The following is a 27,171-nucleotide window of genomic DNA, read 5'->3' as shown; positions in this document are numbered from 1 at the left end:
GGTGAACTGCCTTTGCTGTTAGGCAGCCATATGAGGTAAGTGCTTGATTTTTTCCTGGGACACTTAGAGGAAAAGGAGCACTTTTTACTACACTTCATCACATACATAAAGGGCTTATGGTTGCAGGGCAAACGTAGCACTTTGGGACAAAAAGGCTCTCAGGATCTGAGAGGACCAGACAGCGTGTGCAGGCACTGGGGCTCGGAGTTAAGCACTTGCATGGTGGTTTTACTGTTATGGCGTTATTTTAACTACATATAACGCTAGGGAGACTGTTATTCCGCTTGGCCACGCCCACAATGGGCGGATCTTCAGTATTGCACACTTTTTACATCTGTGCCTCTATCTAGAGACAGTTGAGACCGGATACACTCCAGATAGTCCCTCTGCCTAGAAACGCATGTTTTCTGACATAGAGCAGCGTTTCTAGGTTAGCAGGGTTGTTGATCTATTTCCCATATAGAGTCCGGATTGCTGGCCAGAAGGAGAGAGAGGCTCCGGTTCTTGCATTCAGGTAGGCACCTCAGCAGAGCTGCTGATGTGTAGGGGTGTCTTTTTTTATTGGTGTATGGATGTTTGAACACTTTTTTCTCACACACAGTAAAAAAGTTTCACTTTAAAGTTTAAAGAGACAATAACGGTTTTTACATTCTAACTTTTTTTGTCAAAGTTAAACTTTTTCTTGCATATTTATACTTTTGTGATTCAGTATGGACATAGGAGCCTTGCAAAGTGTTACTTGCTCCATGTGTTTGAATGCAAATGTGGAACCACCAATCCCTTTCTGTCCCTCATGTATTGAGAGGGCTTTAAGTTATAGGGAAAAGATTTTTCCTGAGCCAAACTTTTCAAGAGCGGATGCTTCCCAAGAGTCTAATGATGAGATTCAGGGTATGCCGCAGATTTCTCCCCAAGCGTCCCAAATTTTATCGCCCGCCTAAGCAGTGCCCTGTACTACTGCTCTAGCGCCCGCTGGAGTTACCTTAAAAGACATAGCTGCTCTCATGTCTTCCACAATTTCTGATGCACTGTCTGCCTTCCCTATGCTGCAGGGCAAACGGACAAGGAAAGCCAGTAAGTGAGGTTTCTGATGCAATGGTGACAATCTCGGATGTACCCTCCCAAGGACCTGAGGAGGAGGTAATGAGGTTCCATTTGCCTTTGACGGACTCGGAGGTTGTAACTTTTAGGTTTAAACTAGAACACCTCCGCCTGTTGCTCAGGGAGGTTTTGGTTACTTTAGACGACTGTGACTCCACGGTTGTGGTTGCCCCTGCGAAGTCTAGTAAATTAGACAGATATTTTGAAGTTCCTTCTTACTCAGACGTATTTCCGGTTCCAAAGCGAGCTTCGGAGATCGTTACTAAGGAGTGGGAGAGACCAGGCATTCCCTTTTCTCCCTCCCCTATTTTTAAGAAGATGTTTCCCATAGCTGACTCTTACAAGGAGGCTTTCCAAACAGTTCCTAAGGTGGAAGGAGCTGTTTCCACCTTAGCCAAGAAAACTACTATTCCCATAGAGGATAGTTGTGCTTTCAAAGATCCTATGGACAAGAAGTTAGAGGGTTTGTTTAAAAAGCTTTATGTTCACCAGGGTCTGCTATTGCAGCCTGCTGCGTGCATTGCTACCGTCACTAGTGCGGCAGCATATTGGTTTGATGCTCTGTCTGAGTCTCTCAGGACTGAGACTTCCTTGTAGGAGATCCAAGACAGAATAAAGGCTCTGGAGCTAGTTAATGCTTTTATTACGTACGCTTCACTTCAAATTATTAAACTGGGAGCTAAGAGCTAGGTTTTCTCTATCCTAGCCTGCAGAGCCTTATGGTTAAAACCTTGGTCTGCGGACGTGTCATCTAACTCTAAGCTTTTAGCGATTCCTTACAAGGGGAAGACCCTGTTTCGACCTGGCCTGTCAGAAATTATTTCTGATATCACGGGAGGTAAGGGTAATCTACTCCCTCAGGATAAGAGAAACAAACAAAAGGAACGACAGAGCAATTTTCATTCCTTTTGAAATTTCAAGGGAAATTCTTCCTCTTCCTCCTCTAAGCAGGAACAATCTAAGCCTACTTGGAGACCCAACCAGTCTTGGAACAAGGGTAAACAATCCAGGAAGCCGGCTATTGAATCCAAAACAGCATGAAGGGCATGCCCCAGATCCGGGACCGGATCTGGTAGGGGGCAGACTTTCCTTCTTCTTTCAGGCTTGGGTTTGAGACTTTCAGGATCCCTGGGCGATAGAAATAGTCTCTCAGGGATACAAATTGGAGTTCAAAAGTTTTCCTCCCAGAGGCAGGTTTCTGCTTTCAAGATTATCTGCAGACCAGACAAAAGAAGAGGCGTTCTTACATTGTGTAAAAGACCTCTCTGCCTTGGGAGTGATTGTTCCGGTTCCAGTCTAGGAACAGGGTCAGGGTTTTTATTCCAATCTATCTGTGGTTCCCAAAAAAGAGGGAACCTTCAGACCAATTTTAGACCTAAAGAGTCTAAACAAATTTCTCAGGATTCCTTCCTTCAAGATGGAAACTATTCGTTCCATTCTTCCCTTAATCCAAGAGGGTCAATTCATGACAACTGTGGATTTAGAGGACACATACCTACATGTCCCTATTCACAGGGATCACCATAAGTTCCTAAGGTTTGCCTTCCTAGACAAACACTTCCAGTTCATGGCTCTTCCTTTTGGCCTGGCCACGGCTCCCAGAATCTTCACCAGTGGCGTCACTAGGGCGTCAAAGAAATACAATGTTGAGATGCATAGATTTTTTTATTAGAGGGGCTGGCATTTGTGAACATTGGTGGGACTGGGGAAGATGTAGACACACAATTTTATTGCCCCTTGAGCCAGTGCTGCAATTTCAGCAAATAGTTTTCCCGGCTGCTTTTGCTTGTTTGTACTTTACTTCTCCCCTGCCCAATTTCGCTATGAATGTTGTGGGCATGCCGTGGGGCTTGCAAAGTTGCGCTGCTAGCCTAAACCTGCCTGCCTATCTGTGCTCACTGCTCAGTGACATGTGGAGCAGTGGAGTCACTCACTGCTGTGCTGTCTCTCTAAACGGGAACTGGCAAATCATGAGGGGATGCCTGGCACCTGACCGCATGACTGTTTGACACTGTCTTTAAAGTGAAGGAGCCACGTATGATGCCCACCAGACCATTACGGTTACGGTACACTAAGTGCACACTGAACAGGTAGGAGGGCGGGCGGGGGTCTGGGGGTGGGCAGAGTGCAGAGGTGATTGGCCATAAGAAGCGGTAGGCACACGGCCCGGGCTGTGCACTGACAGACTTGGAACAGAGTCAGAGAGCAGAATTTTCATAGTTTGCACCTAAAACTTTTCTTTAGTGATTTATTTTTAGAGTGCTCTGTTTATCTTTCATTTGATGCTCTGCTGAGCCAGGGAGCAGCTCTAGGCATGAGCTTTATAATTAATGCAGTGCAGTTTACATATTTTGTGTGTCTGAGTGTGTTTCCGAGTGTTTGTGTGTGCATCTGAGTATGTTTTAAGTGTGTCTGAGTGTTTGTATGTGTGTTTGCCTGTGTTTTTGTGCGTGTCTGCTTTCTGGGGGGGGGGGGGGTGACACCATAACTTACCGCACCGGGTGACACCAACCCTAGTGACGCCACTGATCTTCACAAAGGTTCTGGGGTCTCTGTTGGCGGTCCTTCGGTCACGGGGCATTGAGGTGGCGTCTTATATGGTGGGGAGCAGTCTGGGGCTCTCTCAAGGCACAGGGAGTTTGGACTCAGTCAGAGGCTGCTCTTCCTATAAACATTCTAGAGCTGAGGGCAATCTTCAATGCCCTTCTGGCCTGGCCCCAGTTAGCCTCACTCCGATTTATCAGGTTCCAGTCGGACAACATAACTTCAGTGGCTTACAGCAATCATTGAGGAACGAGGAGTTCCTTAGCGATGACAGAGGTAACCAAAATAATCCAGTGGGCAGAAGCACACTCTTCTTACCTGTCGGCGATCCATATCCCAGGGGTGGACAATTGGGAGGCGGATTTTCTGAGCAGGCAGACTTTTCATCCGGGGGAGTGGGAACTCCATCCGGAAGTGTTCTCCAACCTTATTCTCAAGTGGGGTCAACCGGAATTGGATCTCATGGCATCTCGACAGAATGCCAAGCTCCCGAGATACGGGTCGAGGTCCAGGGACCCCCAGGCGGAGCTGATAGATGCTCTGGCGGTCCCTTGGACATTCAGTCTAGCATACCTATTACCTCCATTTGCGCTCCTTCCTCGGGTAATTGCTTGAATCAAACAGGAGAAGGCTTCAGTGATCCTCATAGCTCCGGCTTGGCCTCGCAGGATTTGGTATGCGGATCTGGTGGAATTGGCATCTCTGCCATCGTGGAGACTTCCGTTGAGGGAAGGACCTTCTGATTCAGGGGCCCTTCCTTCATCCAAATCTAGTTTCTCTGAAGCCGATTGCTTGGAGATTGAATGCTTAATTTTATCTAAGCAGGGATTTTCTGATTCGGTCATAGAGACCATGATTCAGGCTCGTAAGCCTGTGACTAGAAGGATTTACCATAATATTTCGCGTAAATATCTTTATTGGTGTGAATCTAACCTTACTCATGGAGTAAGGTTAGGATTCCTAGAACTTTGTCTTTTCTCCAAGAGGGTTTGGAGAAGGGTTTATCGACGAGTTCCCTAAAGGGTCAAATCTCGACTTTATCTATTTTGTTACATAAACGTCTGCAGATGTCCCAGATGTTCAATCTTTTTGTCAGGCCTTGGTCAGGATCAGGTCTGTGTTCAAACCAGTTACTCCTCCATGGAGTCTTAATTTAGTTCTCAAAGTTCAAGGGGCTCCGTTTGAGCCTATGCATTTCTTAGATATTAAGTTGTTATCTTGGAAAGTTTTATTTCTTGTTGCTATTTCCTCAGCTTGTAGAGTGTCAGAGCTTTCGGCATTGCAGTGCGATTCTCCTTACCTTATTTTCCATTCAGATAAGGTAGTTTTACGTACTAAACTAAGACTTCTTCCTAAGGTTGTTTCTGATAGGAACATTAATCAGGAGATTGTTGTTCCTTCTTTGTGTCCTAATCCTTCTTCTCAGAAAGAACGTCTTCTGCACAATTTAGACGTGGTCCGTGCTTTAAAGTTTTACTTACAGGCGATTAAGGACTTTCGTCAGTCTTCTTCCTTGTTTGTGATTTTCTCAGGAAAACGTAAGGGACAGAAAGCTACGGCTACTTCTATTTCTTTTTGGCTGAAGAGTATCATACGTTTTGCATATGAGACTGCTGGACAGCAGCCTCCCGAGAGGGTTACGGCTCATTCCACAAGGGCTGTTGCTTCCTCATGGGCATTCAAAAATGAAGCTTCTGTGGAACAGATTTGCAAGGCTGCAACTTGGTCCTCTCTTCACACCTTTTCAAAGTTCTAAAAATTTGACACTTTTGCCTCGGCTGAGGTCACTTTTGGGAGAAAGGTTCTTCAAGCAGTGGTGCCTTCCGTTTAGGTTCCCTGTCATGTCCCTCCCGTATCATCTGTGGACTCATCGTGTCATAAAAAAGAAAAGAAAATTTATGCTTACCTGATAAATGTATTTATTTTTTTACACGATGAGTCCACAGCCCGCCCTGTTCTTGTAAGACAGGTTGTAGGTTATTCTAAACTTCACACACCTCTGCACATTGGCTTTTCCTTTCTTTCCTTAACTACAGTTAAATGACTGGAGTGGGAGGGAAGGGATGAGCTATTTAACAGCTCTGCTGTGGTGCTCTTTGCCTCCTCCTGCTGACCAGGAGGTGAATATCCCATTATAAGATGATCCGTGGACTCATTGTGTCAAAAAAGAAATACATTTATCAGGTAAGCATACATTTTCTTTTTCCTTTAATACTTTGTCATTTAAATCAATCACTTTTTATTTTTATTCTGTTATACACCAAGTGAATTTTGTGTACTTTTTGAATCATCCATTAAAAGCTATAACAATCTACTAAAAGGAAAATCTACACCTATAACTACATTGAGCGTTCTTGGTTAGAATAGTGCAAACCAACACAATCATGTAAAGAATATAGATTAGATCCAAACAGAGAGTTCTAGAATGACTACTTTTTACAAAAGATGAGTCTGCATCACTGGCTTTCTGTTTAATCACAGCCTATCATGCTAATCAACTTATTGCAGTCTCGCTCCTGTGCAATCGGGTAGGCTGTGATTAGAGAGGAAGCTTGTGACGCGTTAAAAAACAACACAGTGTTGGAATGGAGGGCTAGGGAGAATACAACCAAAGGACTTTTGCCTGCCTAAAATATAAGTTACAGTTGGTTTTGAAAGGTAAGAATGACATTATGTTAAACATTTGCAAATTATTTATAAAAAATTACAATGTTCACTCTCCCTTTAAATTGGTTGCACCCCTGTGCTCTAAAATCTACTTTCCTACTGCACTTTACTGGTTACGTTTTCATCTTGCTCTCTTCCTCAACTCATTGTAGAAGCATTTGTCTGACACCTGATGTTCTGACAGTGCTGTCTTTCCAGACATAACAAATTCCTTAAGTTGTACTCACTAATAAATTATGTACAATCTTGCACGATTGAACACCGTACTTTCCATTCATTGTACCTGTAGAGTCCATGCAATTGTTGTTAAATCCTTGACTGCCAAAGTGAGTAGTAGCACTTCATACTCCCTGGTAACCAAAGAGTTAACCATTTGCAAGTGATTGATAAAAAGTGCAATATTGTTTGGGTCATTGTTATACGAGGATACAGTTGTCTTACATGTAGCAACACGTGGTATAAATGAGAACATTATTGAAAATAGTCACAAATCAGTTGCACTTTAACTAATTATAAGGTATACTACAATATTTTTTTTATTACACATAATTAAAAAAAATATATTACTATTTCAAACTGTTTAATGCCTATTAAACATGGGTCAAACCTAAAAGAAATGCTTAAAGGGTGTTTCTTTCGCAATGTGTTGAGAGTCCATGAGTCCATTACTTCTGGGGATTCAAATCCTGGCCACTAGGAGGAGGCAAAGATTCCCAAAAACTCAATGAGTATTCTATCCCTCCCTTCTCACTGATAAGCCTTATAAGCCTAGTCTTATCTTAGCTTCCCAGTAGGAAGGTAAAGGTTTGAGGGGCTTCAGATTCTTCATTGGGAGTGGTCCTCAGACTGATTTGAGGCCCATATTCTCCAGAGTGCTGCTATAGAAAGACAGAGGGAATATTGGAGTAAAGAACAATGACAAAATTACTCCAGGTGTAGGAGTTAGTCACAAGCCTGCCACAGGTGTCACGGGAACCGGTCCTTTAACCTCCTCCTGTTGGGTCATCAAGATACTCTTTACAGTAATCCTCTGCTGTGACATACACAGCACTGGATGGGTTCTCTGCTGATAGCTGTCATGTCATCAGTGTGTAAGTGCAGTGGGAGGGTGCAGTTGCGGTAAGAGCTTTAATCACATTTTGTACTCGCATAGCTCACAGGCTAATAGTAGATACAGGTATTACACGGTACATAGCCAGGGCACAAATCTTTCAGACAGTTTAAACCACCTCATAAACTTAGTCCCTTAGTGACTGGGTTATTATGTTAAGGTATTTCACTGTGTGCTGATTTAATAGTCTTTGCTTTGTGGACATTTTATTTATTTTAAAAAGAGGCCTTGTTTGCATATTTTATTATTCTTATTGGACTCATACAATTTTTTTTATTATTCCTTGTTTCGCTAGTGCTATGCAGGCATGCTCATTATCTATATGCAAAGCTGCAGTCTGCACAGCTGAAGTGTCTCCTTAGCAAACCACAGAGTCACGCTGGTGATTCAGTGTTGAGCTCTTCACTGTGCAAAACTCTTCTATGGCGCTCTGTGGGATATTAAAATAACGCAGGGGTTAAAGTTTTTCCCACACTATGCTGCTTCCCTTATCATGAAGAGACTGCTCAGTTCGCATCAGCTTCTGCACTCCTGTCGTTATTGCCTTATTGAGGAGTGGTAATTATTACCTACATATTCCACAAGTTTCTTATATAAGTTTGTAATTTATATTCTTCTACAGTTTTTGCCTAATTATGTCACTGTGGGATATTTTTTCAGTTAAACTGTATAGTCTATTATTTTCCCTGAATTATCCTTTCTGTGTGTGTGTATGTACATATAAATATACTGTGTATATATATATATATATATATATATATATATATATATACATATATATATATATATATATATATACACACAATTTAATATAGCCCACTCTCACCATCCAGAGCATCAACCAGGGTGTAGGCAGGAATCTTCAATATTTTAAAAAGGCATGCAGACAGCCATTACTTTGGCATCGTGGTTAAAGATTTTAATTCACAAGTCTTACTTGGAAGCGGTAAAGTCTCCGCAAAGCATGTTAATGCTCACTCTACCAGATAGTTTCCACTTGCTGGACTTTTAAAAATGAGGCTTGAGTAAAACAAATTTGCAAGGCAGCAACATGGTCATCCCCACATACCTTTACTAAATTTTGCCATTTTTATGTTTTTTCTTCTTCAGGAGCAGCCTCTGGAAATGAGATGCCTACCTCTTCCAAAATTTTTATACCACTCTTATTACTTGTGGACTCCACAGTTTGGGTATTATCTTCCCAGAAGTAAAGGACTCATGGACTCTCACCACCTTACGAAAGAAACAAAATGTATGCCTACTTGATAAATTAATTTCTTTCGAGATGGTGAGAGTCCACAAGGCCTGCTCTATTTATTTATTTCTTGCAACAGTAGCAGTTCTAGTTTGCACCTCATTTCCCTGTTCTGTCCTTTCCTACATTTCTTATGCTCCTTACTTGGCTACATGTAAGACTGGCTAATCAATGATTGGGAGCGATAGAATACTCTTGGCGTTTTTGGAAATCTTTGCCTTCTCCTAATGGCCATGAGTTGAATCCCCAGAAGTAATGGACTTGTGGACTCTCTCCACCACGAAAAAAGGAATTTATCGGGTAAGCATACATTTTATTTTTGCACATACATTCTCTGCATCTTCCCACCTGCATAGGTAGAGTGACCAACTTCACAAAAAAGTCAATCTCATCATATTTAAAGGAACAGAAGATGTTTCAGATAGAGCAAACAAAAAACTTTTCAGTTTACCTTTATTTACGAACACACGTTTGGAGCAATGTATGGCACAGTGTTTGCAAAAATGTTATTATGAAGTAAACTGTTTTTTTTTTTTTTAATTGTCTGAATCACAAAACTTTACTTTTTAGTTTTGTGTCCCTTTAAAGAGACATAAAACTCAACACTTTTTTCTTTCATGATTCAGACAGAACATAAAATTAAAAACAACTTTCAAATTTACTCCTGTTAAATTTTCTTGGTATTTTTGTTGAAAAGCACTGATGTAAGCTCAGGAGTGTGCACGTGTCTGCAGCACTTTATGGCAGCAGTTTTGCAATGTTCTACAAGAGCACTTTTTACTGATACTCCAGACATGTGCAGACTACCTAGCTAGATATCTCTTCAGCAAAGAATAACATGAGAATGAAGCAACATTGATAACAGTAGTATTATTTTATTTATTTTTTTAATTGTTTGTTCTGTCTGAAATCACAAAAGAAACCTTTTTGGTTTCATGTCCCTTTAAGTCTGGTCATGCCTGTATTACAGGATCTTAAGCTTGGAATGTGTGCTGAAGGTGTATCTGGTGCCTGACTTCTGTTTTGGCATGATAGTTTAATGTGTAATGTGGTGTTTTAATTAGTGTTTTGCTTAGGATGTTGTATAGCTTAAAGGGACATGAAACCCAAACATTTTATTTCATGATTCAGATAGAAAATACAACTTTAAACAACTTTCCAATTTACTTCTATTATTTAATTTGCTTCTTTCTCTTGTTATCCTTTGCTGAAAGGTTTATCTAGGCAAGCTCAGGAGCAGCAGAGAGCCTAGATTCTAGATGTTGATTGGTAGCTGCATATATATATATATATATATATATATATATATATATATATATATATATATTGTCATTGGCTCACCCATGTATTCAGTTTGAAACCATTAGTGCATTGCTGCTCCTTCAACAAATGATACCAAGAGAATTATACAAATTAGATAATAGAAGTAAATTAGTAAGTTGTTTGAAATTGTATTCTCTGTCTGAATCATGAAAGAAAAAATGTGGGTTTCATGTTCCTTTAACTAGTGAAGAGTCACAGTGGTTACTGATAATATGCAGTGTTGCTAAAAGTGCTATTGGCACACTCCTAATGGTGTGTGATATGCAGACCCTGCAGCACATTCTCTGCTTAAAGGGACATGATACTAAAATATGCCAAATTAATTAAAAGTGATGCAGCATAACTTTAAAAAATCTCTATGTAAAAAAGGGAGATATTTTAGCTCAAAATTTTTGCAGTTTACAGAGTAAGTGCCCTGTAATCCCACGCTGCACTTTTGACTGTCATCTGCATGGTGAAGAAAAACAGCCAATCAACTTCATCATTCCTGAGTACACACTTTGCTTTACTGTGATCTCATGGGATTTCACTGAAATCTTGCAAGATTTCACAGTAAAATTCTTTAAACTGAGGTAGGAAAATAAATGAACTGTGCAGCACATGCCAGATGCAAGCTCCCTTTCAAGTCCTGTGACTAGCATCTTGATTGGATGTTTCCAGTCCCCTTACAGGGGATGTGGCTACTGAGAAAATTTTGAGGTGAAACTTCTTTGTATTGAGATGTTCACGTGATTTCTTTCATGTAATTAGCAAGAGTCCATGAGCTAGTGACGTATGGGATATACATTCCTACCAGGAGGGGCAAAGTTTCCCAAACCTCAAAATGCCTATAAATACACCCCTCACCACACCCACAATTCAGTTTTACAAACTTTGCCTCCCGTGGAGGTGGTGAAGTAAGTTTGTGCTAGATTCTTCGTTGATATGCGCTTCGCAGCAGGCTGGAGCCCGGTTTTCCTCTCAGAGTGCAGTGAATGTCAGAGGGATGTGAAGAGAGTATTGCCTATTTGAATTCAATGGTCTCCTTCTACGGGATCTATTTCATAGGTTCTCTGTTATCGGTCGTAGAGATTCATCTTTTACCTCCCCTTTCAGATCGACGATATACTCTTATATACCATGACCTCTACTGATTCTCGTTTCAGTACTGGTTTGGCTATCTACTATATGTAGATGAGTGTCCTGGGGTAAGTAAGTCTTATTTTTTGTGACACTCTAAGCTATGGTTGGGCACTTTATATGTAAAGTTCTAAATATATGTCTTTAAACTTATATTTGCCTTGATTCAGGATCATCAATATTCCTTATTTCAGACAGTCCGTTTCATATTTGGGTTAATGCATATGAATATTCATTTTTTTTTTCTTACCTTAAAAATTGTTTTCAAATTGACTTTTTTCCCTGTGGGCTGTTAGGCTCGCGGGGGCTGAAAATGCTTCAATTTATTGCGTCATTCTTGGCGCGGATTTTTTTGGCGCAAAAAATTTCAAGTTATTCATGATTATGTCATTTTTTTGACGTTTTGCGCCAAAAATGTCAGCGTTATGGATGTGGCTTCATTCTTGGGGTCAAAAAATTTTAGGCGCCAATAATGTGGGCATCTTTTTTGGCGCTAAAAAATGTGGGCGTCATTTCTCCAACATTGGTGTGTCCGGTCCACGGCGTCATCCTTACTTGTGGGAATATCTCTTCCCCAACAGGAAATGGCAAAGAGTCCCAGCAAAGCTGGCCATATAGTCCCTCCTAGGCTCCGCCCACCCCAGTCATTCTCTTTGCCGTTGCACAGGCAACATCTCCACGGAGATGGTTAAGAGTATGTGGTGTTTAGTTGTAGTTTTTTTATTCTACTATCAAGAGTTTGTTATTTTAAAATAGTGCTGGTATGTACTATTTACTCTGAAACAGAAAAAGATGAAGATTTCTGTTTGTGAGAGGAAGATGATTTTAGCAGACAGTAACTAAAATCGATTGCTGTTTCCACATAGGACTGTTGAGATGAAGTAACTTCAGTTGGGGGCAACAGTTAGCAGACTTTTCTGCTTAAGGTATGACTAGCCATATTTATAACAAGACTGTGTAATGCTGGAAGGCTGTCATTTCCCCTCATGGGGACCGGTAAGCCATTTTCTTAGTCTCAAACAGAATAAAGGGCTTAATATGGGCTATAAAACTGGTAGACACTTTTATGGGCTAAATCGATTGCTTTATTTGGACATTTTATACATGTTTATGCTGATAATTCACACTTATAAACTTGGGGAACGTTTTTTAACGTCAGGCACTATGTTAGACACCTTTTCCAGTCAGGAAGGGCCTTCCCAGTTGTAGGCTGAGCCTCATTTTCGCGCCATTACTGCGCAGTTGTTTTTGAGTGCAAGACATGCAGATGCATGTGTGAGGACCTGAAAGTAGTTTGGAAAAGTTCCTAGAAGGCGTCATTTGGTATCGTATTCCCCTCTGGGCTTGGTAAAGTCACAGCAAAGGCTGTAGCTGGGACTGTATAGGGGTTAAATCTGTAACCGGCTCCGGTTTCGTTATTTTAAGGGTTAAAGCTCTGAAAATTGGCGTGAAATACTTTTAAGACACTGTGGTGAAATTTTGGTAAATTTTGAACAATTCCTTCATATATTTTCACATATTCAGTAATAAAGTGTGCTCTGTTTAAAATTTAAAGAGACAGTAACGGTTTTGTTTTAAAACGGTTTTTGTGCTTTATTGACAAGTTTAAGCCTGTTTAACATGTCTGTGCCTTCAGATAAGCTATGTTCTATATGTATGAAAGCCAATGTGTCTCCCCCTTCAAAATTGTGTGATAATTGTGCCATAGCGTCCAAACAAAGTAAGGACAGTACTGCCACAAATAATGAAATTGCCCAAGATGATTCCTCAGATGAAGGGAGTAGACATGGTTCTACATCATCTCCTTCTGTGTCTACGCCAGTTTTGCCCACGCAGGAGGCCCCTAGTACTTCTAGCGCGCCAATGCTTATTACCATGCAGCAATTGACGGCTGTAATGGATAACTCCATAGCAAATATTTTATCCAAAATGCCTGCATATCAGAGAAAGCGCGATTGCTCTGTTTTAAACACTGAAGAGCAGGAGGGCGCTGATGATAATTGTTCTGTCATACCCTCACACCAATCTGAAGGGGCCATGAGGGAGGTTTTGTCAGATGGGGAAATTTCAGATTCAGGAAAAATTTCTCATCAGGCTGAACCTGATGTTGTGACATTTAAATTTAAATTAGAACATCTCCGCGCACTGCTTAAGGAGGTGTTATCTACTCTGGATGATTGTGACAACTTGGTCATTCCAGAAAAATTATGCAAGATGGACAAGTTCCTAGAGGTTCCGGTGCACCCCCCCGACGCTTTTCCTATACCCAAGCGGGTGGCGGACATAGTGAATAAGGAGTGGGAGAAGCCCGGCATACCTTTTGTTCCCCTTCCTATATTTAAGAAATTATTTTCTATGGTCGACCCCAGAAAGGACTTATGGCAGACAGTCCCTAAGGTCGAGGGGGCAGTTTCTACTCTAAACAAGCGCACTACTATTCCTATCGAAGATAGTTGTGCTTTCAAAGATCCTATGGATAAAAAATTGGAAGGTTTGCTTAAAAAGATTTTTGTACAGCAAGGTTACCTTCTACAACCCATTTCGTGCATTGTTCCTGTCACTACAGCAGCGTGGTTCTGGTTCGAGGAACTAGAAAAGTCGCTCAGTAGAGAGACTCCATATGAGGAGGTTATGGACAGAGTTCACGCACTTAAGTTGGCTAACTCTTTTATTTTAGATGCCGCTTTGCAATTAGCTAGATTAGCGGCGAAAAATTCAGGGTTTGCAATTGTGGCGCGCAGAGCGCTTTGGCTAAAGTCTTGGTCAGCGGATGTATCATCCAAGACAAAATAGCTTAACATCCCCTTCAAGGGTAAAACTCTCTTTGAACCAGAATTGAAAGAGATTATCTCAGACATCACTGGGGGAAAGGGCCACGCCCTCCCACAAGATAGGCCTTTCAAGGCCAAGAATAAGTCTAATTTTCGTTCCTTTCGTAATTTCAGGAACGGACCGGCTTCTAATTCTGCATCCTCTAAGCAAGAGGGTAATGCCTCACAGTCCAAACCAGCCTGGAAACCGATGCAAGGCTGGAACAAGGGTAAGCAGACCAAGAAGCCTGCTACCGCTAACAAAACAGCATGAAGGAGTAGCCCCCGATCCGGGACCGGATCTAGTGGGGGGCAGACTCTCTCTCTTTGCTCAGGCTTGGGCAAGAGATGTTCAGGATCCCTGGACGCTAGAAATAGTTTCTCAGGGTTATCTTCTTGAATTCAAGGAACTACCCCCAAGGGGAAGGTTCCACATGTCTCACTTATCCTCAAACCAAATAAAGAGACAGGCGTTCTTACATTGTGTAGAAGACCTGCTAAAGATGGGAGTGATACACCCAGTTCCAATGACGGAACAAGGAATGAGATTTTACTCAAATCTGTTCGTAGTTCCCAAAAAAGAGGGAACCTTCAGACCAATTCTGGATTTAAAGATCCTAAACAAATTTCTCAGGGTACCATCGTTCAAAATGGAAACCATTCGAACGATTCTACCCACTATCCAGGAAGGTCAATTTATGACTACCGTGGATCTAAAGGATGCGTACCTACATATTCCTATCCACAAAGAACATCATCAGTTCCTAAGGTTCGCCTTTCTAGACAAACATTACCAGTTTGTGGCCCTCCCATTCAGATTAGCCACTGCTCCAAGGATTTTCACAAAGGTACTCGGGTCCCTTCTAGCGGTTCTAAGACCGAGGGGCATTGCAGTAGTACCATACTTGGACGACATTCTAATACAAGCGTCGTCCCTTTCAAAAGCAAAGGCTCATACAGACATCGTTCTGGCCTTTCTCAGATCTCACGGATGGAAGGTGAACATAGAAAAAAGTTCTCTGTCTCCGTCAACAAGAGTTCCCTTCCTGGGAACAATAATAGATTCCTTAGAAATGAGGATCTTTCTGACAGATGTCAGAAAGTCAAAACTTCTAAGCGCTTGTCAAGTTCTTCATTCTGTTCCACGTCCTTCCATAGCTCAGTGCATGGAAGTAGTAGGGTTGATGGTTGCAGCAATGGACATAGTTCCTTTTGCGCGAATTCATCTAAGACCATTACAACTGTGCATGCTGAAACAGTGGAATGGGGACTATACAGACTTGTCTCCAGTGATTCAAGTAGATCAGAAGACCAGAGATTCACTCCGTTGGTGGATATCCCTGGACCACCTATCCCAGGGAATGAGCTTCCGCAGACCAGAGTGGGTCATTGTCACGACCGACGCCAGTCTAGTGGGCTGGGGTGCGGTCTGGGAATCCCTGAAAGCTCAGGGACTATGGTCTCGGGAAGAGTCTCTTCTCCCGATAAACATTCTGGAACTAAGAGCGATATTCAATGCTCTCAGGGCTTGGCCTCAGCTTGCAAAGGCCAGATTCATAAGATTCCAATCAGACAACATGACGACTGTTGCGTATATCAATCATCAGGGGGGAACAAGGAGTTCCCTGGCGATGAAAGAAGTAACCAAAATAATACAATGGGCGGAGAATCACTCCTGCCATCTATCTGCGATCCACATCCCAGGTGTGGAAAACTGGGAAGCGGATTATCTGAGTCGTCAGACATTCCATTCGGGGGAGTGGGAACTCCACCCGGAGATTTTTGCCCAGTTGACTCAATTATGGGGCATTCCAGACATGGATCTGATGGCGTCTCGTCAGAACTTCAAGGTTCCTTGCTACGGGTCCAGATCCAGGGATCCCAAGGCGACTCTAGTGGATGCACTAGTAGCGCCTTGGACCTTCAACCTAGCTTATGTGTTCCCACCGTTTCCTCTCATTCCCAGGCTGGTAGCCAGGATCAAACAGGAGAGGGTCTCGGTGATCTTGATAGCTCCTGCGTGGCCACGCAGGACTTGGTATGCAGACCTGGTGAATATGTCATCGGTTCCACCATGGAAGCTACCTTTGAGACAGGACCTTCTTGTTCAGGGTCCATTCGAACATCCAAATCTGGTCTCCCTCCAGCTGACGGCTTGGAGATTGAACGCTTGATTCTATCAAAGCGTGGGTTTTCAGATTCGGTGATTGATACTCTGGTTCAGGCCAGAAAACCGGTAACTAGAAAGATTTACCATAAAATATGGAAAAGATATATCTGCTGGTGTGAATCCAAGGGATTCCCTTGGAATAAGGTAAACATTCCTAAGATTCTTTCCTTTCTGCAAGAAGGTTTGGATAAAGGATTATCTGCGAGTTCTCTAAAGGGACAGATTTTTGCTTTATCTGTCTTACTACACAAACGACTGGCAGCTATGCCAGATGTTCAAGCATTTGTTCAGGCTCTGGTTAGGATCAAGCCTGTTTTCAGACCTTTGACTCCTCCCTGGAGTTTAAATCTAGTTCTTTCAGTTCTTCAAGGGGTTCCGTTTGAACCTCTACATTCCATAGATATTAAGTTGTTATCTTGGAAAGTTTTGTTTTTGGTTGCTATTTCTTCTGCTAGAAGAGTTTCAGAGTTATCTGCTCTGCAGTGTTCTCCGCCCTATCTGGTGTTCCATGCAGATAAGGTGGTTTTGCGTACTAAGCCTGGTTTTCTTCCAAAGGTTGTTTCTAACAAAAATATTAACCAGGAGATAGTTGTACCTTCTTTGTGTCCGAATCCAGTTTCAAAGAAGGAACGTTTGTTACACAATTTGGACGTAGTCCGTGCTCTAAAATTCTATTTAGAAGCTACAAAAGATTTCAGACAAACATCTTCTCTGTTTGTTGTCTATTCTGGTAAAAGGAGAGGTCAAAAAGCGACTTCTACCTCTCTTTCCTTTTGGCTTAAAAGCATCATCCGATTGGCTTACGAGACTGCCGGACGGCAGCCTCCTGTAAGAATCACAGCTCACTCCACTAGGGCTGTGGCTTCCACATGGGCCTTCAAGAACGAGGCTTCTGTTGATCAGATATGTAAGGCAGCGACTTGGTCTTCACTGCACACTTTTGCCAAATTTTACAAATTTGATACTTTTGCTTCTTCGGGGGCTATTTTTGGGAGAAAGGTTTTGCAAGCCGTGGTGCCTTCCGTTTAGGTAACCTGATTTGCTCCCTCCCTTCATCCGTGTCCTAAAGCTTTGGTATTGGTTCCCACAAGTAAGGATGACGCAGTGGACCGGACACACCAATGTTGGAGAAAACAGAATTTATGCTTACCTGATAAATTACTTTCTCCAACGGTGTGTCCGGTCCACGGCCCGCCCTGGTTTTTTAATCAGGTCTGATGAATTATTTTCTCTAACTACAGTCACCACGGTACCATATGGTTTCTCCTATATTTTTCCTCCTGGCCATCGGTCGAATGACTGGGGTGGGCGGAGCCTAGGAGGGACTATATGGCCAGCTTTGCTGGGACTCTTTGCCATTTCCTGTTGGGGAAGAGATATTCCCACAAGTAAGGATGACGCCGTGGACCGGACACACCGTTGGAGAAAGTAATTTATCAGGTAAGCATAAATTCTGTTTTTTGTCTCCACCTTTTTTACACATTATTTCAGTCGCTTTTTTCATTGCTTCTGGTTGCTAGAGTCTTGTTCATTGGCATTCTTTCCCATTCCTGAAACTGTCATTTAAGGAATTTGATAATTTTGCTTTATATGTTGTTTTTTCTATTACATATTGCAAGATGTCTCAGATTGACCCTGGATCAGAATCTACTTCTGGAAAAACGCTGACTGATGCTGGTTCTTCCAAAGTTAAGTGTATTTGTTGTAAACTTTTGGTAACTGTTCCTCCGGCTGTAGTTTGTGATGAATGTCATGATAAACTTTCTAATGCAGATAGTATTTCCATTAGTAATATACCATTACCTGTTGCTGTTCCTTCAACATGCTAATAACTTTATTTGTGATGCCATCTTTGATATCATTAGAGTTGATGTCAGGTATATGTCTTTAGCTATTTTAGCTAGAAGAGCTTTATGGCTTAAAACTTGGAATGCTGCTAATCGTTTTCGTTCCTTTCGTCAAAATAAGGAACAGAAGCCTGACCCTTCCCCTAAAGGAACGGTTTCTGTCTGGAAACCTTCTCCAATCTGGAATAAAACCAAGTTCAAGGGGCTTCCTTTGTTCGCCCAACCTGGACTGTGATCTCAACAGATGCGAGTCTGTCAGGTTGGGGAGCTGTATGGGGATCTCTGACAGCGCAGGGGGTTTGGGAATCTCAGGAGGCAAGATTACCAATCAACATTTTGGAACTCTGTGCGATTTTCAGAACTCTTCAGTCCTGGCCTCTTCTGACGAGAGAATCGTTTATTTGCTTTCAGACAGACAATGTCGCAACCGTGGCATATGTCAGTCATCAGGGTGGGACTCACAGTCCTCAGGCTATGAAAGAAGTATCTCGGATACTTGTATGGGCGGAATCCAGCTCCTGTCTAATTTCTGTGGTTCACATCCCAGGTGTAGACAATTGGGAAGCGGATTATCTCAGTCGCCAGACGTTAAATCCGGGCGAATGGTCCCTTCACCCAGAGGTATTTCTTCAGATTGTTCAAATCTGGGGTCTTCCAGAAATAGATTTGATGGCCTCTCATCTAAACAAGAAACTTCCCAGGTATCTGTCCAGATCCAGGGACCCTCAGGCAGAGGCAGTGGATGCGTTGTCGCTTCCTTGGAATTATCATCCTGCCTATATCTTTCCGCCTCTAGTTCTTCTTCCAAAAGTGATTTCCAAAATTCTAATGGAACGTTCGTTTGTGCTGCTGGTGGCTCCAGCATGGCCTCACAGGTTTTGGTATGCGGATCTCATTCGGATGGCCAGTTGCCAACCTTGGACTCTTCCGCTAAGACCAGACCTTCTATCTCAAGGCCCTTTTTTCCATCAGGATCTCAAATCATTAAATTTGAAGGTATGGAAATTGAACGCTTGATTCTTAGTCATAGAGGTTTCTCTGACTCAGTAATTAATACTATGTTACAGGCTCGTAAATCTGTGTCTAGGAAGATTTATTATCGAGTCTGGAAGGCTTACATTTCTTGGTGTTCATCTCATAAATTCTCCTGGCATTCGTTCAGAATTCCTAGAATTTTGCAGTTTCTTCAGGATGGTTTGGATAAAGGTTTGTCTGCAAGTTCCTTGAAAGGACAAATCTCTGCTCTTTCTTTTCTTTTTCACAGAAAGATTGCTAATCTTCCTGATATTCATTGTTTTGTACAGGCTTTGGTTCGTATCAAACCTGTCATTAAGTCAATTTCTCCTCCTTGGAGTCTTAATTTGGTTCTGAGGGCTTTACAAGCTCCTCCGTTTGAACCTATGCATTCTCTGGACATTAAATTACTTTCTTGGAAAGTTCTGTTCCTTTTGGCCATCTCTTCTGCTAGAAGAGTTTCTGAGTTATCTGCTCTTTCTTGTGAATCTCCTTTTCTGATTTTTCATCAGGATAAGGCAGTGTTGCGAACCTCATTTAAATTTTTACCTAAGGTTGTGAATTCTAATAACATTAGTAGAGAGATTGTTGCTCCTTCATTATGTCCTAACCCTAAGAATTCAAAGGAGAGATCTTTACATTCTTTGGATGTAGTAAGAGCTTTGAAATATTATGTTGAAGCTACTAAGGATTTTAGAAAGACTTCTAGTCTATTTGTTATCTTTTCTGGGTCCAGAAAAGGTCAGAAGGCCTCCGCCATTTCTTTGGCGTCTTGGTTAAAGTCTTTGATTCATCATGCTTATGTAGAGTCGGGTAATTCCCCGCCTCAAAGAATTACGGCTCATTCTACTAGGTCAATTTCTACTTCCTGGGCGTTTAGGAATGAAGCTTCTGTTGATCAGATTTGCAAAGCAGCAACTTGGTCTTCTTTGCATACTTTTACTAAATTCTACCATTTTGATGTGTTTTCTTCTTCTGAAGCAGTTTTTGGTAGAAAAGTACTTCAGGCAGCTGTTTCAGTTTGATTCTTCTGCTTATAATTTCATTATTTTGAGATTAAAAACTTTTGTTTTGGGTTGTGGATTATTATTATTTTTCGGCGGAATTGGCTGTCTTTATTTTATCCCTCCCTCTCTAGTGACTCTTGCGTGGAAGTTCCACATCTTGGGTATTCATTATCCCATACGTCACTAGCTCATGGACTCTTGCTAATTACATGAAAGAAAACATAATTTATGTAAGAACTTACCTGATAAATTCATTTCTTTCATATTAGCAAGAGTCCATGAGGCCCACCCTTTTTTTGTGGTGGTTATGATTTTTTTATATAAAGCACAATTATTCCAATTCCTTATTTTTGATGCTTTCACTCTTTTCTTATCACCCCACTTCTTGGCTATTCGTTAAACTGAATTGTGGGTGTGGTGAGGGGTGTATTTATAGGCATTTTGAGGTTTGGGAAACTTTGCCCCTCCTGGTAGGAATGTATATCCCATACGTCACTAGCTCGTGGACTCTTTCTATTATGAAAGAAATGAATTTATCAGGTAAGTTCTTACATAAATTATGTTTTTTCTAGTTCACTTTTTACAGATACACTACATCACTTTCAGGTTAGTCACTGGCACTTGAGGAAAAATATCAAATAACATTAATCACAACAAAAAAAGTCAGAAGGGAAAATGTTACTACTATTTTACTATTTTTGCTGAAAATTTACCCCATATTATGCAGCGTCATTGGTGATTTCATATAAGGGGATTAGTGAAATAATTAATGATGTAATCAGTAAAACAAAGGTGTATTATGGGGAGTTTTGTTGCTTGAATGAGCACATACACTGTCCCGTGTATGTGTGTAGTTTGGTAGCACTCACAGAAATAAATGGCCAACTGTCCAGGTGCTTCACATTTTTATTGTAGTGATATTTTGGGAGTCAACCTCTCCTGTTTCTTCAGGACATGTTGTATGCTTTGAAGGGAGCATAACGTTACTAAATTACTAAATTAAGTGTACAGATGCTAGAGTGTGTATATTGTCCTTTGCTTTAATTTTTCATTTTTTTTCTCTATACCTCTTGCTTTTCTCTCAGGACCAATCAGCTGCAGAAGCCAGTGTGTACCAGAAAACTCTAGCAGTAACATGGGATTGGAGGCCATAATTAGGAAGGCCCTAATGGGTAAATATGATGAGCAGTGGGAAGACCGCTCAACCCTCACTACCAATGCTTTTAACTCTTTGAATGCCAACGCAAGCCTGCCCTCTGCTATACCCATAACAGCTGTTGATGGACGGAATGACGACATGCGATCCTTGCCAGGTCTGCTGCTTTTTCATTTCACACGCCTTTACTCCTTTCTAATGTTTATTAGTTTTCTTTTGTGCCCTATTGCTACATTTCTCTTTTGCCTAAAATCATTTTTTTCTTTTAACTTGCATTCTTCCTATAACCAAAAAACAGAGCTTCCTGCTTCCCTTTCTAAAACGCTAGTAATGCTGCCCTCCTCTCTCTCTTTTTTTTTTGTCCTGTTTTAAAAGCAGAATGTAGCAATAATAAGCAAACCACAAAATACAATATAGTTGCTAAATAATAACTCCTGTATAGCTGTTAGGGTAATTTTTATATAATTCCGTTATCTCTCACAGTCATTGTGTCAGTGCATGAAGCAGATGATATATGTAATTAATGGATTAATATGTCGCCACTTAGTGATAGACAAAAAAAACTCAGAGAACTTAGAAAAGGCTGCTTCTGCAGGAGATCCTCTTCTATACGTCTACACTCTGACTCTTTATTTCACCCGGACATATAATTGCTCTGTTTTATACAGCTATCAAGCACAATACCCTTCCAGTCCTTTTTCCTATCCCTCCTATGCCTTTTTACGTCTGGATCTTAAGGCATTTGGCTTTTTTTTTTCTGGTTCATCCTCCCATGGAGAGTGAGAACATTCTTCAGACAGGAATCCACCAACATCTTTGTCCAGTTATTGGACGCTGCTTCCCTCTCATATCTCCATCTGTTGTGGACCTGTCGTATATTACAATCCAGAATCAGTTTTTGTTCAAGTTCCACTTTTTTGTATTTTGCTTTTTCTCCACTTCCACTCAGTTAGCCTAGTGGCACATCCAAACCAAATGCAGAGCATTATATTTTCTCATTTCTCCTGAATATAACCTTTGGACTCTTAGAGGTCTTCACCTCCTTCATGGTTATGAGGAGGGCTACTGGCACCATTGAAGCTTGCATTTATTTTTAACTAAATATGGATGCTTGTTGCTAAAATACATTTGATGCAGTATCAGTATTGTTTACATGTGATATCTTACAATATGCAAAAATTGATGTCAGCAATCATCTTTACTGCAGTTTTAATTTGTCCACAAGTCTTTTCTGTGCATCAGTTTTCCTGTTTATGTAGAGCACTTCTTCTAGTGTTCACATGAGTTAAAGAAGTAGGTAACGAGAAGAAAATGTAATTTCTTTTCTTTTTTATGACACAATGAGTCCAAGGATCATCTTAATTACTAATGGAATATTCACCTCCTGGTCAGCAGGAGGCGGCAAAAAGCACCACAGCAAAGCTGTTAAATAGCTCCTCCCTTCCCTCCCACTCCAGTCATTCTCTTTGCCTACTTTAGTGATATGAAGGTGGCAAAGTGAGGTGTTAGTATAGATTCTTCAATCAAGAGTTTATTATTTTTAAAGTAGTGTAAGATTGTGCTGCTTTGTTCTAGGGTGCAGCCAAAGTCCATATCAGTCTCTTCAGTAGAGCATTGGTGGCTTTAGAGCAATGGGAACTTGCGGGACATAATTCTTACTGCGCCTCCCATATTCTGATGCTGCCCTTACACTGAAAACCTGAGGGATTTTTACTCAGGATTTTCGTTTATTTACAGGTCCATGGGAGGGAGAGGACCTCTTAAACCTGGGAATTGCCTTGCTGCCGGGCAGAAGATGAGGTAAGTGCTGACTTTATTCTGGGGGTAGAGGATCTCAGAAAAAGTTTGGTCACTTTATTATTTTATCTAGACCTCATTGAACTTGGACTCAGATTCTCCTAGTCTATTAGGGGACATTATGGCAGTTACGACGCAGGCACTGGGGTTGACATGTGTCTCATCTCCCGGCGGTTTCATAGCTAATAATAAAACCGACCGGGATATTTTATATTGAACTGTTGACAGAGTGTGAGCTCTAAGAGGGTTTCTCTGATCTATCGAAATAAACAGCTGTTTAAACTGAAGCCGTTCAGTCTGTGCTTGTGCTCCCGGTGGCTATATTTAAAACAATGGCAACTGGGAGATCACATATTGAGTTTTTATTTATAAGATGAGCTGTTTGTCACAGTGTGAGAGGTGTTTCCGAGAGTGGTAACAGCGGACTAAGCAGCTTGTTCATCTGAAGCTGTTCATTATAGTATTTTGCTCTCGGTGCCTCTACTTAAACAATGGACTGGTTGTAACGCTCTACACCACCACTAGAGGCAGCTCTATATGCAATATGGAGCTTTCTTTTGACCCCTAGTATTTTCCACATTTTTGTCATCACTTCGCTAGTGAAGTGGGTTCCCCGATCAGATTTGATTCGCTGGGGTAAACCAAATCTGGAAAACACGTGGTTGATAAGCAATGCTGCGCATGTTTTGGGACTATTGTTAGGTGCACTGATGCACTCTACCCATTTCTCCAACATAGGTGTGTCCGGTCCACGGCGTCATCCTTACTTGTGGGATATTCTCTTCCCCAACAGGAAATGGCAAAGAGCCCAGCAAAGCTGGTCACATGATCCCTCCTAGGCTCCGCCTACCCCAGTCATTCTCTTTGCCGTTGTACAGGCAACATCTCCACGGAGATGGCTTAGAGTTTTTTAGTGTTTAACTGTAGTTTTTATTATTCAATCAAGAGTTTGTTATTTTAAAATAGTGCTGGTATGTACTATTTACTCAGAAACAGAAAAGAGATGAAGATTTCTGTTTGTATGAGGAAAATGATTTTAGCACCGTAACTAAAATCCATGGCTGTTCCACACAGGACTGTTGAGAGCAATTAACTTCAGTTGGGGGAACAGTGTGCAGTCTCTTACTGCTTGAGGTATGACACATTCTAACAAGACGATGTAATGCTGGAAGCTGTCATTTTCCCTATGGGATCCGGTAAGCCATGTTTATTAAGATAGTAAATAAGGGCTTCACAAGGGCTTATTAAGACTGTAGACTTTTTCTGGGCTAAATCGATTCATTATTAACACATATTTAGCCTTGAGGAATCATTTATTCTGGGTATTTTGATATGATTATATCGGCAGGCACTGTTTTAGACACCTTATTCTTTAGGGGCTTTCCCTAATCATAGTCAGAGCCTCATTTTCGCGCCGGTATGGCGCACTTGTTTTTGAGGACAGCATGGCATGCAGCTGCATGTGTGTGGAGCTCTGATACATAGAAAAGTCTTTCTGAAGGCATCATTTGGTATCGTATTCCCCTTTGGGCTTGGTTGGGTCTCAGCAAAGCAGATTCCAGGGACTGTAAAGGGGTTAAATATAAAAACGGCTCCGGTTCCGTTATTTTAAGGGTTAAAGCTTCCAAATTTGGTGTGCAATACTTTTAAGGCTTTAAGACACTGTGGTGAAATTTTGGTGAATTTTGAACAATTCCTTCATACTTTTTCGCAATTGCAGTAATAAAGTGTGTTTAGTTTAAAATTTAAAGTGACAGTAACGGTTTTATTTTAAAACGTTTTTTGTGCTTTGTTATCAAGTTTATGCCTGTTTAACATGTCTGAACTACCAGATAGATTGTGTTCTGACTGTGGGGAAACCAAGGTTCCTTCTCATTTAACTATATGTATTTTATGTCATAAAAAAATTTAGTAAAAATGATGCCCAAGATGATTCCTCAAGTGAGGGGAGTAAGCATGGTACTGCATCATCCCCTCCTTCGTCTACACCAGTCTTGCCCATACAGGAGGCCCCTAGTACATCTAGTGCGCCAATACTCCTTACTATGCAACATTTAACGGCTGTAATGGATAATTCTATCAAAAACATTTTAGCCAATATGCCCACTTATCAGCGAAAGCGCGACTGCTCTGTTTTAGAAAATTCTGTAGAGCATGAGAACGCTGATGATATGGTTTCTGAAGGGCCCCTACACCAGTCTGAGGGGGCCAGGGAGGTTTTGTCTGAGGGAGAAATTTCAGATTCAGGAAACATTTCTCAACAAGCTGAACCTGATGTGATTACTTTTAAATTTAAGTTGGAACATCTCCGCGCTCTGCTTAAGGAGGTGTTATCCAATTTGGATGATTGTGATTATCTGGTCATTCCAGAACCACTATGTAAAATGGAAAAGTTCTTAGAGGCCCCGGGGCCCCCCGAAGCTTTTCCTATATCCAAGCGGGTGGCGTACATTGTTAGTAAAGAATGGGACAGGCCCGGTATACCTTTAGTACCTCCCCCCATATTTATAAAATTGTTTTCTTATAGTCGACCCCAGAAAGGACTGATGGCAGACAGTCCCCAAGGTCGAGGGGGCGGTTTCTACTCTACACAAGCGCGCCACTATACCCATAGAAGATAGTTGTGCTTTCCAAGATCCTATGGATAAAAAATTAGAAGGTCTGCTAAAGATGTTTGTTCAGCAAGGTTCCCTTCTACAACCAATTGCATGCATTGTCCCTGTCACTGCAGCCGCGTGTTTCTAGTTTGATGAGCTAGGAAAGGCGATTATTAGTAATTCTTCTTCTTATGAGGAGATTATGGACAGAATTCGTGCTCTTAAATTGGCTAATTCTTTCACCCTAGACGCCACCTTGCAATTGGCTAGGTTAGCGGCGAAAAAATTCTGGGTTTGCTATTGTGGCGCAGAGCGCTTTGGTTAAAATCTTGGGCAGCGGATGCGTCTTCCAAGAACAAATTGCTTGACATTCCTTTCAAGGGGAAAACACTCTTTGGCCCTGACTTGAAAGAGATTATCTCTGATATCACTGGGGGCAAGGGCCACGCCCTTCCTCAGGATAGGTCTTTTCAAGACCAAAAATAAACCTAAGTTTCGTCCCTTTCGCAGAAACGGATCAGCCCCAAGGGCTACGTCCTCTAAGCAGGAAGGTAATACTTCTCAAGCCAATCCAGCCTGGAGACCTATGCAAGGCTGGAACAAAGGAAAGCAGGCCAGGAAACCTGCCACTGCTACCAAGACAGCATGAAATGCGGGCCCCCGATCCGGGACCGGATCTGGTGGGGGGCAGACTCTCTCTCTTCGCTCAGGCTTGGGCAAGAGATGTTCTGGATCCTTGGGCGCTAGAAATAGTCTCCCAAGGTTATTCTCTGGAGTTCAAGGGGCTTCCTCCAAGGGGGAGGTTCCACAGGTCTCAGTTGTCTTCAGACCACATAAGAAGACAGGCATTCTTACATTGGGTAGAAGACCTGCTAAAAATGGGAGTGATTCATCCTGTTCCATTAGGAGAACAAGGGATGGGGTTCTACTCCAATCTGTTCATAGTTCCCAAAAAAGAGGGAACGTTCAGACCAATCTTAGATCTCAAGATCTTGAACAAGTTTCTCAAGGTTCCATCGTTCAAGATGGAAACCATTCGAACACTTCTTCCTTCCATCCAGGAAGGTCAATTCATGACCAAGGTGGATTTCAAGGATGCGTATCTACATATTCCTATCCACAAGGAACATCATCGGTTCCTAAGGTTTGCATTCCTGGACAAGCATTTCCAGTTCGTGGCGTTTTTCTTTCGGATTAGCCACTGCTCCTAGGATTTTCTCATAGGTACTAGGGTCCCTTCTGGCGGTGCTAAGACCAAGGGGCATTGCTGTAGTAAAAAAAGAACAAAATCAATCCTGGGATTGAAGAAAGTGTACACTTGTTTAGCACTCTTTCCCTAATTAATGGTGGCAATAATTGAACAGTATATAGGTATACTAGAGAAGGAGGTGTGCTTGGATTTTTTAAAATATAACCTTTATTGGGTAATTTAAAATAAAAACACAAACAAAATCACACACATACAGTTAAGTTAAAAATACAGGTTTGGGTCAATTGGTTTAATTTAATAATCTTGGATTTGGAAAGGAGTTGTGGCATACACAAGGTATGATTCAAATAGAATAATTCTCTGTTTGGAGTATTGAGTAGAAGTCCAATAGGGAACTTATATTCTTCACACTTGTATTCTGATAGTTGGAACTTTTGACCACT

The 27,171-nt window shown here is 41.6% G+C and overlaps 1 protein-coding gene across 12 annotated transcripts in view; it reads left to right on the top strand.

The window, feature by feature from the left end:
* Nucleotides 1-27,171, top strand: part of NCOR2 (nuclear receptor corepressor 2) — a 1,025,928-nt gene that overhangs the window by 952,302 nt on the left and 46,455 nt on the right. For 10 of the 12 annotated variants that reach the window (XM_053701833.1, XM_053701838.1, XM_053701832.1 and 7 more), the window contains one exon: nt 21,054-21,281. In XM_053701833.1, coding sequence (XP_053557808.1) covers nt 21,054-21,281 — 228 coding nt within the window. The remainder of the gene's footprint in view (nt 1-21,053; nt 21,282-27,171) is intronic. The other 2 variants (XM_053701839.1, XM_053701835.1) reach the window with 1 other exon arrangement.

This window comes from Bombina bombina, chromosome 2 (assembly GCF_027579735.1).
Source record: "Bombina bombina isolate aBomBom1 chromosome 2, aBomBom1.pri, whole genome shotgun sequence".
Taxonomy (NCBI): domain Eukaryota; kingdom Metazoa; phylum Chordata; class Amphibia; order Anura; family Bombinatoridae; genus Bombina; species Bombina bombina.
Note: the sequence above shows the minus strand (reverse complement) of the source record. Positions and strands in the feature narration are given on the sequence as shown.